General features: G+C 39.8%; 1 protein-coding gene across 2 annotated transcripts in view; it reads right to left on the bottom strand.

The window, feature by feature from the left end:
• The window catches only part of EFR3A (EFR3 homolog A), a 648,826-nt gene that overhangs the window by 405,788 nt on the left and 228,070 nt on the right, over positions 1-14,968 (bottom strand). For both annotated transcript variants that reach the window (XM_029592044.1, XM_029592042.1), the window contains one exon: positions 336-457. In XM_029592044.1, coding sequence (XP_029447904.1) covers positions 336-457 — 122 coding nt within the window. The remainder of the gene's footprint in view (positions 1-335; positions 458-14,968) is intronic.

Below are 14,968 nucleotides of genomic sequence, written 5' to 3'. Positions count from 1 at the left end.
CTTATTAGTAAGGAGTACCTTTCTACACAATTGTAACTCCCATTGTAATGTTCACTACCGCACTCATTCATTCATAACCACACCAGTCCATCCCTTCATGACTACCACTTGTCAAATGATTAAGCAGATAACCAATCCAAAAAGAGAACTCAAAACAATCTGAAAAAAAAAGGGGGTTTTGCAATCTATCACACACACTATATATATATTTTGAGCTTACTTATTTCCTATCTGTACTTCATTAGACTGGCTATGGATGTTCTTTTCAGTATATGCGCCAAAACCCTCACTTCACTACAGAAAATGGTTAAAAGTACATTTAATAACATACTTACTCTGTTCTTATTTCTGGATCATTATGGCAGGAATGGCACATTGCACTGAATCGGGAAACAAAAAAGTCATAGCGTCTGTGGTATGAAGGCGTGTCCTCTTCAATATTTGCAAATTTGACAAACTATGGAACAAGAAAGATGAGCAGTTGCATTAGAAACATTTAACATTTTCAATGTAGGTAATGCATGTTAATCGAAAACTGGAGGTGGAAGGTAGAACAGACTACAGATTGAATGAATGAAAAAGTTAAAAAAAAAAAAACACACATTTGTAATTCATGCACTTCCCTTAAATAAATAAATAAATAGATAAATAAATTAAAGGCCTATTAATCAAAGCTTATGGAGTCTATTAAGCAAGGACAATAAAACTCATGAAGAGATGTAAGTGTGCCAGCTAGACACTGATTGAAATGCTCAATATGTGCACCGACGACTCAGTTAAATGCACAAATCAAGTCTTGCATATTTTTATGACATCAAAGCTGGACTGAGATGTGCTATGAGCTAGTAAGAGTAGCTCACAAGAAACTATTGATAAGATTTTAAATAAAAGCACAAGGGAACAAAAACAAATAAAGTTTGCAGACCAGAAAAAAAAAGGTTTTCTCTGTTTTCAGCTCTCCTTAACCGATTGTGATGAGTTAAAGGTTCAAAAAAGACTCATATTATAGAAACTGAGAAATATTACTATATAATAATGGGACAGCTCCACTTAGGTATACAATTCACATTCAAGTGTGCTGATTACATGATTAAAAATACAGTCAAATGGTTTGAAAAGTCATCAGAAACCCAACTGTCAATTACAGTCCTTTCACATACATTTTGGAGACAACTTGTCTGTTGAAAATGGTAGCCTTTGTCACGGATTTCAGTATCGTCCACTATAACTTTTTTATTTTGCTTCCCTATACCATAAGATACAGAGAGAACAATTTTACTCAGGTAACTAAGCAGTTATCTAGCTAAAAGTGGCCACAAAAACTGCCCTTCCCCTCAGTGGATAAAAGTACCATGGTATTACAAAATATGGGTACTTTTACTCATTTTGCAAAGGTGCAAGGGGAAGGCAGGACAGCAAGAAATGCACAGAGATTTCATTTTGAAATACCCTTGCAAGCTTTACAGAACTGACTTTACATCTGCAAAAATACCCACAGTTCACCTGGCCTCCATATTTTCAGTCCATGCATATAATGTACCCATGTGCCTACAAGCATCATGGGGATTTTAAAAATAGTTCCCATAATGAAAGATCTCTAAAAACAAATATGCAAAATCGAAAGAACAAGGGCAGAACAAAGATTCAAGAATCATATATGGCAAGCTGCTTCTCACACAGCAAAATACAAGAAAGCAAGATTTGGTTACCTGTAACAGGGGCTCTCCAAGGACCACAGAATATATAAGTACTCACCAGTGGGTGCCATCATGCAAAGGAGCCCAGAGCAAAAGACCTACACAAAAGTGTCAAGAAGCTTTTGGCATGCTCAACTGACCATTTGTAGCACAACCTGTATCACTAGCTCAGCAGGGCCAAATCAGTTCTTTCATAGCTGTTAACATGAACATGAAGAACCAATTCTAAAAGGAAGGCAGGTGTATTTTGTGAGGACTTGTATCCTGTCATCAGAGAGCACCTGTAACAGGGAACCAATTCTTGCTTTTTCCAAGGGCAAGCAGGATGATAAATTCCTCACTGGTGAAGATTTAACTATAAACTGCCCACAACAAAAAAACAGAGACAATGACCAGATAAACGTTATCAATGGGCAAAATATGGATAAAGAATAGGATTATATCTTCCAAGAAGTCATAAATGTGGTTACACTGCACTGATGTTATAAGAAATTCAATAAGTTAGTTTGTTCACTGAACAAAAGAGAACAACAACATGGATCACTACATATCACCAGATGTTTGATATTTTTAACTAGACGAAAGTGGGATAAAGTATATCTGTATTTTATTAAGAAGCCCCTGAAGCAGCCCTATTATAAAATGGCAAATCTCAGGCCTTGAGTTAGGCAAATTCTTAATAAATATTTTAAAGGACATTCGGTGTTATCCCTTTTTTTGTTTCCTCAACGACTTCGATAAACCATCTTCCTTATTGTTTTTTTGAGACCATTTCTTAGATTCTAACACACCAACTTTTAGTTAACTTTAGCAAGAGTGAGTTGCAAATATGATTTAGATGAGGTTGCCTAATATTATGGATTTATTTTGTTTTTTGTCCAAATAGCCCACTTAAGCTGGATTCTTCCCCATATTGTAGTCTTTCATGAAGTCTATATATCGTGTTTTTGTTTTCTTTAATTGTGATGTGGGGCTGTTTTCTTTTGTTTTTTTCTACTATGTTGCCGATACATCCACTTCTTTTTATCCTATGTGTATATCTGATTATTATTTAAATTCAATAAATAAAAAGATTTTTAAAAAATGGGGTCTTTTATGATTAACCCTGGAAACTCCCAACACCCAGGTCGTTTGCTCATTGATACATCCCCCTGAAATGTGCTCGATAAGCCAATTGTACATTAAGGGGTAGATTTTAAAACATGACTCCAATTAAGGAGCGAACTGGGAAGGAACTTCCCAACCCCCCTAGCTTGACCTCCCTTCCCCTATCCTGCCCTCCCCCTATCCTACCCCCCCCCCCCAAATCATCAACTTACCTTTTGCGATCCAGTAAGCATATCCAGACCTCTTTCACTAGAAAAAAGGATCAATGCAATCAGGGAAACCATCCTGAATTTTTCCTTTAGCAGAAATTTGTTCAAAGCCCTCAAGTCTAAGATGAGACATAGCCCCATATTCTCTTTGGAATCAAGAAGTATTTGGAGTAAAAATGCTCCTTCTTTCCCCTGGTAATGGCTTTTAAGAGAGAGGAAAGTACCTTCTATAGCAATTCCTAATACTGATAAACAGACAAAGAGCTTCTTGGTAGGCAACTTGACAGGTTTTCCAATAGACGCAATACAATTATATTCTTGATTGTGCTGAGAACCCATGTATCCAATGAGACTCTAAGCCAGTGGTTTATATAAAAAACTTCAGCCTTCCCCTGACATGAAGGTCCTCCAGCACAGATAACGGGATCCTGGCTTTGTCTTCCTCAGTCCAATCAAAACACCAGGGATGCTAACAATTGCTTGGTTACCCTCTGCTGTCTGGGAAGAGAGCGAAAGCCTCTGCAGTTCACAGGGATGAGTCAATGAAGAATAACATCTCCTCAATGCCCCACCTGAATACTTCTGAGTTGAGGAGTGGGCCTGAAGCATAGCGAGTCTTATCATGGAAATCCTGCCATAACTTTGAGGCCACAGCCATGCAAGTCTGCAGGCACCAGTACCCACTGTAGGTGCTGTCAATGCTGTCTCGAATACAAAAGTCAACCAGACCATGTGTTTTTCACACTCCATCCTATTGTCAACTAGTGACTTCAGGGCATCAAGTTGCTCATGAGGGAGATACTCTGACAACCCTTTATGCCTTTCAGGGTGTTTTACATATACTGCCTGCATAGCTTATCTATTCTTTATGAGCCATTGAGCATAGCCCTCTGGTAAACCTTTCTCCCAATAAGGAGAGTAGGTTCTAGACCTTTTCGCCTTTTTGAAAGCTGATTCGACCACAGACGACTCAGTTTCTTCTCAAATCTGGGAGTCTTCTGGACATGATATATTATTTTGGCCTTCAAATTCACTGGAAAAAACAGAGGGGGGATTTTTGTACAACATGTGTGGTCTCCTAAAGGAGATGGGCTCTTCAGCGATTTCCTTGGGGGATCCATATTCTGGAAGATATCAAGCATTTTTGTTCTAGACACTTTCTCCTCCTGGAAATCAAATGAAATTACCTCAACTATTCTCTTCACAAACAGGCCAGTGCAAGCCAAGCGCACTGTTTAGCCTGTGGTTGGACGCGTGTCCACAACCCCCTTATGCTATAAGGGGATTAGCACATCCAAAATGCACATCCAACCATCTGAGAAGGTAATAGCACTAATCACATGCAAATGTATTCTCAGGCGCCTGCTGCCAAGAAGACGCTAAGGGCGCACAATTTCCCCTAGCGCCTCTACCGTGACACACGATTTAAATATTAAATCAGGCATCCGGGAGAGGCAGATTGGGGCGCATTAAGGGAGCAGGCACTCAATTGCCAGCGCCCATTTAACACGCGACGATACTGCATCAGCCTGAAAGTAGGCAAAGGAGATATCCTCTGAAAGAGATCTTCTCCTTGGCCTGTTGAGGAAAGGGTCAAAAGGGGAGGCCTGATCAGAAGAGTCCCCAGATACATAACCATACTGCCATGAATACTCAAAGCCCAAGCCAGAATGGCGGATTGGCATGTGGCCTGAGCCTGCATCCCATTAGCAGACAAGGCCCCAGTATGGACAACATTAGTTTATTGATGTCTAGACCCCGATGACTTTCTGCAAATCAGAGAAAATTCCTTACTTGTTGCACCAAAAATAAACATCAGTGTGGTGATATCCAATGTTGATGGCTCTTTAGGAAATGACATCAGGGCACCTCTACCTGATTCTCTTAAGAAGTCTTCAGTAGGGGATAGACCTCTTTCAGATCAAGGACTCATGGATTGTTCTGTCCAGTTCCTCCTTAAAAACTGACAATACTACATGGAAAGTAGAAGCAAAGGCCACATCTTATTAGTCACTTGAGGAAGACCAGTGTCTGGCATCTGGACCCTTGATGGCTGTTAAATTCTCAAGAAAAACGCAAGAATGAGTTGCTCTCTTTTGGGACCACTCTGAGGGATTCAAGGGCACAGTCAGACTATCCCTGCATCTTACACCAACAGAGACTGATGCTTCTTGGCGTTCGCTTGATGCACATCACCAGAACTTCTCAATGCATAACTGAAGCAGCAGAACCCTTTGCTTTCTTTGGGTCAAATGAGCGGATAATCTATCTTCCTGGTCGTTAGTGGTGTTCAAAATAAAAGGAGACTGATGCTTTCTCAATGTTGATGCATTGTCAGAAGATGACAGGAAAGAAGACTGACCTCTTGGAAAGGAGATTTATTCAATAGTACAATACCCACCCAACTCTGGCCAAGTTTTGCCCTTACGGCTGCATCAGGTGCACTTGAAAATGGATAGTTACTAGAGTACATACTCGGACACAATTTGTAATTTTGGAAGTATGCACTCAAACAGTCTTTTCATCCGCCACGGAGAATGCTGCAGTATGTTGTATACAATAGCATTCTACGCAGAAAAAAAATCAGTAATTGTCTGCAAGATTTTCAAGAGCATAAGCACGATATCACCCAATCAGTAATGAAAAGTAACTGTGATGTATATTAAAGATCCCTCATATCCAGCATCAAAAATTGTGACATCACATCCTTCTTACACACTGCAAGGTTTCAAAGAGCATAAGCATGATATCAACAAATCCATGACATTGTAGTCCTCCCCCAGGCAAAGCACACAATTATCATGTCAATCTGTAGTAGATATGATGCGCTCACACCAGAGGCATTTACTGATGCTATCATTTTCTGGGACATTGGTCCAAAAGGTAAGAAGCTAAAATCAAAGGCTTGATTTTAACCAAAACCCCAAGAAAGCCACTAAATGCACTAATGGCAGTGTGTCAACGTGCCTGGAGAATGATGAAAAATTAAGATAACTTAATCAATCCAAAAACATGCCTAGTGAGACAGGGATGGTAGCTTTCAAACTGGCGTGCAGGCACAGAGATGAGGCAATTTTATAACATGCACACACATGTTCTAAAATAGCCTAGGCTCACGTATCTGTGCCCCTAACTTTAAGCTTCTGCACAAGCTTTTGGGTACTTGCCAGGTTCTTGTGGCCTGGATTGGCCACTGTTGGAAGCAGGATGCTGGGCTTGATGGACCCTTGGTCTGACCCAGTATGGCATTTTCTTATGTTCTTATCCAGCAGCATAAGTGGCCTTACGGACACACACAACAGCCTGTATTTTAAAAACAACACGCAGTTTGGATGCACATTTTCAGCATGTCCATATTGCATTGGCCTGAAAATATGAAATCTTCTGTTCAGTGTGTGGCAGTGGCCAAGAAAAAAAATAGAATACTAGGAAATTATTAGGAAAGGAATGGAGCATAAAACAGAGAATATCATAATGTTTCTATCGCTCCATGATGTGATTGCTCCTTGAATACTATATGCAGGTCTGTTCACCACTTCTCATAAAAGAAATAGCAGAATTAGAAAAGACATGGAGAAAGGCAACCAAAATGATAAAGAGGATGGAACGATTCCCCTGTGAGGAATGGCTAAAGAAGTTAGGGCTCTTTAGCTTAGAGAAGAAATGACAGAGGAGATATGATAGAGATCTATAAAATGTTTCTGCTTTCAAAAAAGTACAAAAAACTAGAGGACTTGCAATGAAGTTACTAGGTGATACATTTAAGACAAATAGGAGAAAATACATTTTTTAACACATAATTAAACTCTGTATTTTGTTGCCAGAGGATGTGATAAAAGTGGTTAGTGTAACTGGGTTTAAAAAAAGTTTGGACAAGTTCCTGGAAAAAAAAGTCCATAAATCATTATTAAGGTGGACTTGGGGAAATCCACTGTTTGTCCCGGGGATATGCAGCATGGAATCTATTGAACTTTGGAATCATGCCAGGAACTTGTGATCTGGATTGGCCACTGTTGGAAATAGGATGCTGGGCATGATAGACCTTTGGTCTGACCTAACATGGCAAAAAACTTATATTCTTATATATCCTGGGAAGATCCAGGTAGCCCACCAATTTGCCCAGTGTTCTCCCATGTCCTCCCAACCCGCCCTGGGTCTTTAGCCTACATCTCCCCAGTTGCCCCAGACCCTTCAAACCCCTCACAGATGCCTGTACTTTTTTTTTTAACTTACACTTTCTCCATAACAGAAGTAAACTTACATGGCATTGGATCTGAGTGCGCACCCAGGCACTTAGGTACTTGTTTGCACATCTCTTGGCCTCACCCTGGAATACCTACGCCACACCCACACCACACCCTTTTTCTCCAATGCGAGATATTCACGCATTGGCACTTATATGCACATCCTTCTGCTTTATAAAATTGGATGGATACGCATTTATGCCAGCTTAAAAATTCACAGTTCAGGGGGGTAAAACAAAGAATGAGTAGGACAATGAGAGAAAACACGATTCAAGAACATTTTCTCAAATAAAGAATGAGAAAAGAAGAAATAAGGTTGGAACATACACACCAATTAACATTTAGTTATCAAGCTCCTTAGCTCTGGAATGCTAGATACTCAATCTGAAGTGACCTAATTGAAATTTAGAAAAAAATTTTAAGTCCTGGATATATTCTCAGACATTCAGCAAGAAAACTGTTTTAATGGCTATTACTACCGGTACTATGAACTCTGGATGATTTGGCTAGAAAATTGCTGTCTTCAATTCTAAAGAAGAATATAATACTTTTATTTGTATTTTTATGTTTAATGAAGGGTTCTGTTAATTAAAAAGGTTTTACTTTAATTCATTTTTTTCTTAGAATTATTATTTTAGTCTATGTATTTTATGAACCATAAAATTAGCTTCCAGCAATTTTGTATAAGGAAGGAAATCTTAATATCATGGTTTTCTGTTTAGCAATAACTTCTGTTATCCTGTCATTTTTTTTTTTTTAATTAAACTTGTATGTTTTTTGGTTTTTTGTTTTTAATTCTAAACCACCCAAATCTTTATATGGGCGGTATATTAAGTCAGATAAACAAGAACCATGACCATGATGTTCTATGGAAAAATGAAGACTAGGTGGCCACGCTTGATGGAAATTGAGCTGCACATGTTAAGTCAAGTATGGCAAACTCTTCTAGAAGATTTATGGAAATCTCCTCCAGGCTCTGCCAGATGAAGTTACTCACTGATGAGAACTTATTCTTCTTTCCCTTGGACAAATTAAGATAAATATTAAAAGAGAGGACACCTAATAACAAAACAGTGTGAAATTAAGACCACATGTAAACATCCAAAATTGAAAAATCACTGGAGAAGGTAAGCATTCAATTACATTTAGTTACATTTTAGTTATTCTGAATGCATAAGAAAGGACTCTTCCCAAAGAGATATGGCTAGATGCATCAGCAAAATAACCATGTACATTCACCCTTGTTAATCTCTCAGGGATGTCACCCTAAACAATTTAGTGTTTGTTTTTTGATTGGTTGTTGTGGTTTTTTGGGGTTTTGAGAGGGGGGGGGGGGGGTTAGGTTTTCCTGCAAATGGTGTCTTTTTTTTTTTTTTGTTTATTACAAATTACGACGCAGGCTTCATAGCATGATGTTTATAATGGAAAGCAGAAACTTGATTTTTTTACCCAGTGCAGATACTTTCAGAATACTAGCCTGCATCGGGTATTTGTGTACCTTCTGAGCACCAGACCCACCATCATCTGAGTCACTTGATTTGTTTTTATGCTAATGCTGAGAAACAGAGAAGTATCCCTTTGTTATACATTTTTAAGAGATTTAATATAAGATAGCATGTTCTCTAGTTGCCTATGCCATGATGATGAACATATACTATTAATTCAATGCCGACTACTAAATCTCTTGGTGATAGCATCTAAAGATTATTTTCTTTGCATAAAAATTAGAAACAGAAAAAAGTCAATTGACTGATGACTTGAGAAATATGATTTAAAAACTTGTGCACATTTTCAGTCCTAGCGATTCATACTCGACACTACTATTTAATGAACTTCCCATTATATATTTTTCTATAATGCAATTTGTGTCAACACTTTCTCACATGATTAGCATCCAAAATTATAATGGGATTCTCAAGCATGGACCACAAAACTAAACCATTTAAAAAAATTACAATGGTACATCACAGCTAGTTTAATCTTGTTCAGCTGCTCTATTATAAAGGGGAAGGCCCAGAACATGGCCTTCTCCCCATTTGTAAACTGCTAGCATATAATTTACTACTGGCCCTGGAAAGAAGTAAAACTTTGCAAATTAGAGGTGCATATTAAATATACTTTCAGGCATAGAGACCTTAGTTTTCAGCAAGGATAATGAAGAATAAGGTTATTGATATGCTATTTAAATGTTTAGCAGTAGGTGGGGCATGTTCAAATGTAAAGTGCCCACATGGTCTACAGAACATGTTCTCCCCTGCATTAGCAGATAAGCACTTAAGAGTTAGCATATATGATAAATTTATTGTGGCCTGGGTAATAAAAGCACATTAAAATCAACTGTATCACACCCTTTTAATTGCCAGCAGCTTGCATAATATAAGAATTAAGCTGTCATGTAGCATGGTTCATAGAACTAAGAAAATCCTTCAGTTCTTAATGCTGTAGCCATGGACTTTATTAGCACAAACAATTAAGCAATAATCATCCATAGTAATTAATGCCTGAAAAGCAAGGATTTCTTTTTTTTTTTTTTTTTTTTTAAGACAAATTTGGTTAATTATTTTGCATGTCATCTTGAAAAGCAGAATAATAATGTCCCATACAAAAAATGGAATACTTCTTTGGCATTAACACCCTATACATCAGCCGGAGTGCTTACAAAGAAAATTATTATTTTGTTTGGTTCATCATTTGAGAAAAAACAAGTTTGCTTACTGCAAATGGGGCTCTCCATAGACAGAAGGATGAATTAGCCATGACATGTGGGTGACGTCATCTGATGATACCGAATGGACCCATCTCTCTAGCTCAGTAAACTTTTTCCACCGAGCATACACAGAAGTTCCCATGTGCATACTGCCTCATGAGCCCCTCAGTTAATAATTGTTTAGTTTAACTACAGAAAGGTTGACACTCCAGGCTGGTGGGTGGATGTTAAATGTAGCGAATTCATCATGAAGTCTACGGAAAGCCCCATTTATGCTAAGCAATCTTGCTTTCCCCATCAACAAGGCTGTAACAGCCATGACAAGTGGGGAGTCCCAAGCTGAGGACGGCAGAGCAGAGCACCTACTGAATAAGCAACCTCAGGGAGAGAAGACTAATAGGTGAGCAGGCTGCGCAAAACTGCTGCAGGTCCAAAATTACTGTCATTTCTGGAGTGTGTGTCCAGACAGTAGTGAGACATGAAGGTGTGAACTGATGACCTAATTACAGTTTTGCATAAGTCTTCAATGGAGACAGCTATTAGATGACCCACCAAAAGCAGCTTAATGAGCCTTGACAGAATCTGTGATCTGAAGGCCAGTCAATGCATAACCATGTGCAATACAGTTCACTAGCCAGTAGGACAAAGAATACTTGGCCACAGCTGTGCCCAATCTGTTGAAAACACAACAAATGAACAGCTGAAAAGCTTGACAGTAAGGGTGAGTTGTCCTCACAGGGCACATTTACAGTTAAGCAAAAGGAAGGTTCTCTCTCTTTTGTGTACTTGTGGCCTTGTTAAGAACATGGGCACAATAGCTTCGTTCAAATGAAACACTGAAACTACCTCTTACCCACTAATTCTTCAAGCTAAAGTGATGGAGATAAAGAATAAATCTCCATGTAAGCAACTTCAAGGAAGCAGACTCCAACAGCTCGCAGACAGGTTTCATCAGTTGTGCTAACATAACATTGAGATCCTATGGTGCTGGTGTCTTCTTAAATAGAGACTTCGTATGTCACAAGCCATTCATGAATTTTGATACCAGAGGGTGGTAAGCAGCAATGGCACTAAGATGCACTTTAATGAAATAATGAAACCCAATGAGGAAAGGGAAAACAGATACTGAAGATGATCTTCTGGCTACCTTCTGCACCATCCTCATCACCAATAGAAGTGAAAGAAAGGCATAACACAAATTTGAATCCCACTTGAGCAGAAAAGCATCTGGATCGAATCTCAACTTGCTTTGAAGAATGAAGCAGAATTTGAAGACTTTCCTGTTGTGTTTTTTTTTTTCAGACAAGTCAAATAATGGACGATCCAAAGGTGGAATAACATATATACCACATCCTGGTCCAGAGACCACTTATGGGGATAAAAATCACTCTGCAGAGGCAATCCACTAACATGCTGAAGATTCCAGAAAAGTAAGTTGCTTACACAAAATCTCTGCGACTGTGAGCCCACTTCCAAATTTTCAGATATTCCTGGCAGAGGGTAACAGGACCTTAAGCCCCCTTTGTTTGTTCACACAAAATATTGCCACTTGGTTGTCAGTTTGGATCAGAATACTCTTTCCCTGAAGGAACTGCAAAAATATTCAATGTTTATCAAGTGGCTCCCAGCAGCAAGAGGAAGATCTGAAATAGACATTCCACTGCCCATGAGGTTCCCCTGAATTCAGAAAAATTCAGTGTGTCTGCTTCATCCCATGTTGGATGCATCCACTGCCATTATCTGATGAGATAGAATTCAAAGAGGGGTACCTACCTCAAGGACCATTGGATCCAGCCACCAAATAGTTCAGTAGCTACACTGCTCTAGGATCCTTGCACTGATGGAGATTGAAGATGAGATTTTTATATCTTTATACAATGCACAGTGTCAACTATCCTCGAATCTGAATTCAGCCTCTAGGAATCCTTCTCATGAGCTGAATGGGCTCTTTTTTAGACCCTAAATCAAAGGAGAACAACAACTTTTTCCTCAATATTGAAGAATAATCTGCGGTCAGTACAGCATCTTAATCCTTCGATATGAAAGCCTTTGATGCCAATGATGGTGCACCAAATTCCCGATGATGTCCAAAAAGCACAATCTCCAAAGTTTAATGTCTCTGAGCAAAATCTTTGAAAAGATGCCAAAGTCAGGGACATCATGCTCTAAGCCCAAACAGTGCAGGCAGTCAATGAGATGTTACAATGGACATCTTGCGATTACAGAAAAGGCATTTCAAAAAGACACTGGCTTTCTTCTTGACAATTGTGAGAAAAACAGATGGAGTAAAATTAAAGTCCAAAATGGCAAAAAGTAGGAGGTCAACTAAGAAGCTCTGGACATAGCAAATGATTAAAAAAAAAAAACAACAACAGTCAAAAATGGACTAAGGTAGTGTCACGAGGTATGAGCTCTGGGCTGTGACGTAGTTGACGCAGCCTGGTAGATGAACCCACTAGGCCCACACGACAGCAGGACGACATGCTTAAGTGGAGGAAGCCTGAGCTTCAACTATACCAGCCCCATTCCAAGCAGGTTAAGCTCTTGGGTTCCAGAGGCCAGCAAGGCTTAGGTGAGGGTCCCATAGAGAGAGGTCAGGCAGAGTCCGGTGACAGGCCAAGGTGGGGGCAGGCAGCAAAAAAATGGCGGTCAAGTCCAGGTCAAGGTCACGGCAGGCAGATATCAAGAAGCAAAGTCAGAACTGGGAGTCAGGCAGGGGATGAACAATACACAGACAGAGACTGGAACAAGGCAAGGGGGCATGGACTGGAACAAGGCAAGGGGATCAGGAAGGCAGGAACCAGAACAGGCAAGAAGAAACAACAGGGACAAAGGAAGCAGAAACACAGAGCAACACATACTGCATGGCAAGGGAGGCATCAACTTAGTGCGGCTAGAGTTTAAATACTCAGTCACATGACATCATCATGGAGCGCCACCGCTGGAGTTTCCTGTCATGGGGCCTTCATAGGCCAGCATGCATGTCTAATGTGGATGAAAGCAGGCCAGAGGTGGGGCATTCCTGTCACGAAGATGCTGCAGCAGCATTGGGGTGAGTGCAGCCGATACCACGGCCGGCCAAATTTTACAGGCAGTTAGGTAAAGGTAGAAGAAAAAAAAAGGAACTGAAGAGGTAAAATCACATTAAAGGAGTTTTTCTTTCACATGAGAAAAATAGCACACAATGCAGTCTGCAGACAAAAAAAGGAAAAGGCCCCTGCCAAGAAGGAAATCCATCTGGAAAAGCCTTCTGGGCTTTCTTTCAGGGGAACGCTGTCCATTTCATTATTTGTGAACGATGTCACCCATAACCTTATTCTCAAAAAACTTGAAAGCACAAAACAAGTGATCACAGCTTGTCAACAAAAAACTTATGGCACAGCAAAGCGAGGATTGCTTTGCTGTGCCATAGGAGCCAATAGGAACAGCAGCTTGGTAATAATGGTAGAAAAAGGGTGGGAAAAAGACAATTTTGCATTATTTGTCCCGGTGGGTGGCTAGAAAATAAGGGCACCACCAAACAGATGGGATCTGGTGTTTCTAGCCAAGACTTCGCTCAAGAACTCTCAATGGAGAAAAAGACCTTGTGATAGGAGGTGGTAAATGCAGCATATTTCTCTTCACACCACCCATCCTACCTGAATGTGTCAAAGGGACTGGCAATTTGAGGAATAGTTGTTTTGGTACCAGAGACTCAGTAAGTCAACAGCACCAATCTGTGTTCCCAGACATCAAGGGATTCAGAGTACGATGTGACAATGGTGCTAAGAGAGGAAGCATCATCGAAGTAGAGGCTTGATGTGTTGACAGTATCAGGGGCTCAATGCTTCATCGGCGTTGTGCTTCATGAGTCAACTATGTCAACACCACCAAGGCTCAATGCTGCTTTTTGGTGCAGATCATACAACTGGCTCCAAGGAATGACGCTTCTTTTTCTTACCCTACTCCAAGCTCTATGGTGCCTGTGAGGGGCTTGCAGATGCTTGAGAACAATGCTATCACTGTTTACTTGACCCCCAACAAGAGAGAGAGGCCTCAGGCCTGCTCCAAAGAAGGTGGAGGTCTACTCAAGGAGCTTCTACTCAATTCGGCACCTGGGGAGCTAGAAGAGTGTCTGCTTTAGGAGGAGGAACAACTGTGGCTCTTTAGAGACTTACATGGCTCCTCCACTCTCCAGGCCCTGCATTTCTGAGATCACAGTGACATCCGGCTGCAGTGACTACAGTTAGATTGGTCGTAGTCAGGCCGTAGACATCAGTAACAAATGTTGAGGCCATTAGCGATAGACATGTTACTGCACATGCAATCCTTGAAGTCACTGATAGTGGGTTTCTTAAAGCCAGAACTTTTCTGTGAAGAACTTTTATTTAATTTAAAAACACTGAAAAGTGCTGATTAAGGGGGGTTCCTCAGGAAGCAACGCAACACAGAATTAGAAAAAATATCAAGTGATATCACTAGAGAAAAAAACAGAGATAAAGTACACATCTGTGCTGAAGCTCAAACGAAAAAAGACTAAGGGACTTCCAAAGCAATTCCCACACATGCTCAGAGCAAAAGCTCTGTGAGCTAAGAGAGAAGGGTCCATTTGGTGTCATCGGATATTACCCATGTGTTATGGCTTCTTTAGTCCTGCTTGTCGACGGAGAAAGCTAATTCAAAGAAGTCTGGCAAACTCCAATCCCATGATTTGTGTCAAGTATTAATGGTACAGGAATTTTGTTCCACATGATCAAAATTTGAAAAATGTAATCCAAAATTAAAGGTTGAATAAGAGAAACTACAATTAATAAATATGTAACCTCATTAAATCTTAGTATGGGTTGTAAAGTTTGCTTGTTATCAAATTAAACAAAACTCCTGTTATTTAGAATAATGCAAAAATGTGTCTGCATTCACATTTGCAAGATTGGTTGCTATGGTAACATATGAAGCATCTGCTACTAAATACAACAGGCAACAATTCCAAGGATATCAATGTTTTCTTCATTATTGAATATACTC

The sequence above is a fragment of the Rhinatrema bivittatum genome, chromosome 2 (assembly GCF_901001135.1).
Source record: "Rhinatrema bivittatum chromosome 2, aRhiBiv1.1, whole genome shotgun sequence".
Taxonomy (NCBI): Eukaryota; Metazoa; Chordata; class Amphibia; order Gymnophiona; family Rhinatrematidae; genus Rhinatrema; species Rhinatrema bivittatum.
The sequence above is the reverse complement of the archived record's forward strand: the minus strand, read 5'-3'. Positions and strand labels throughout refer to the sequence as shown.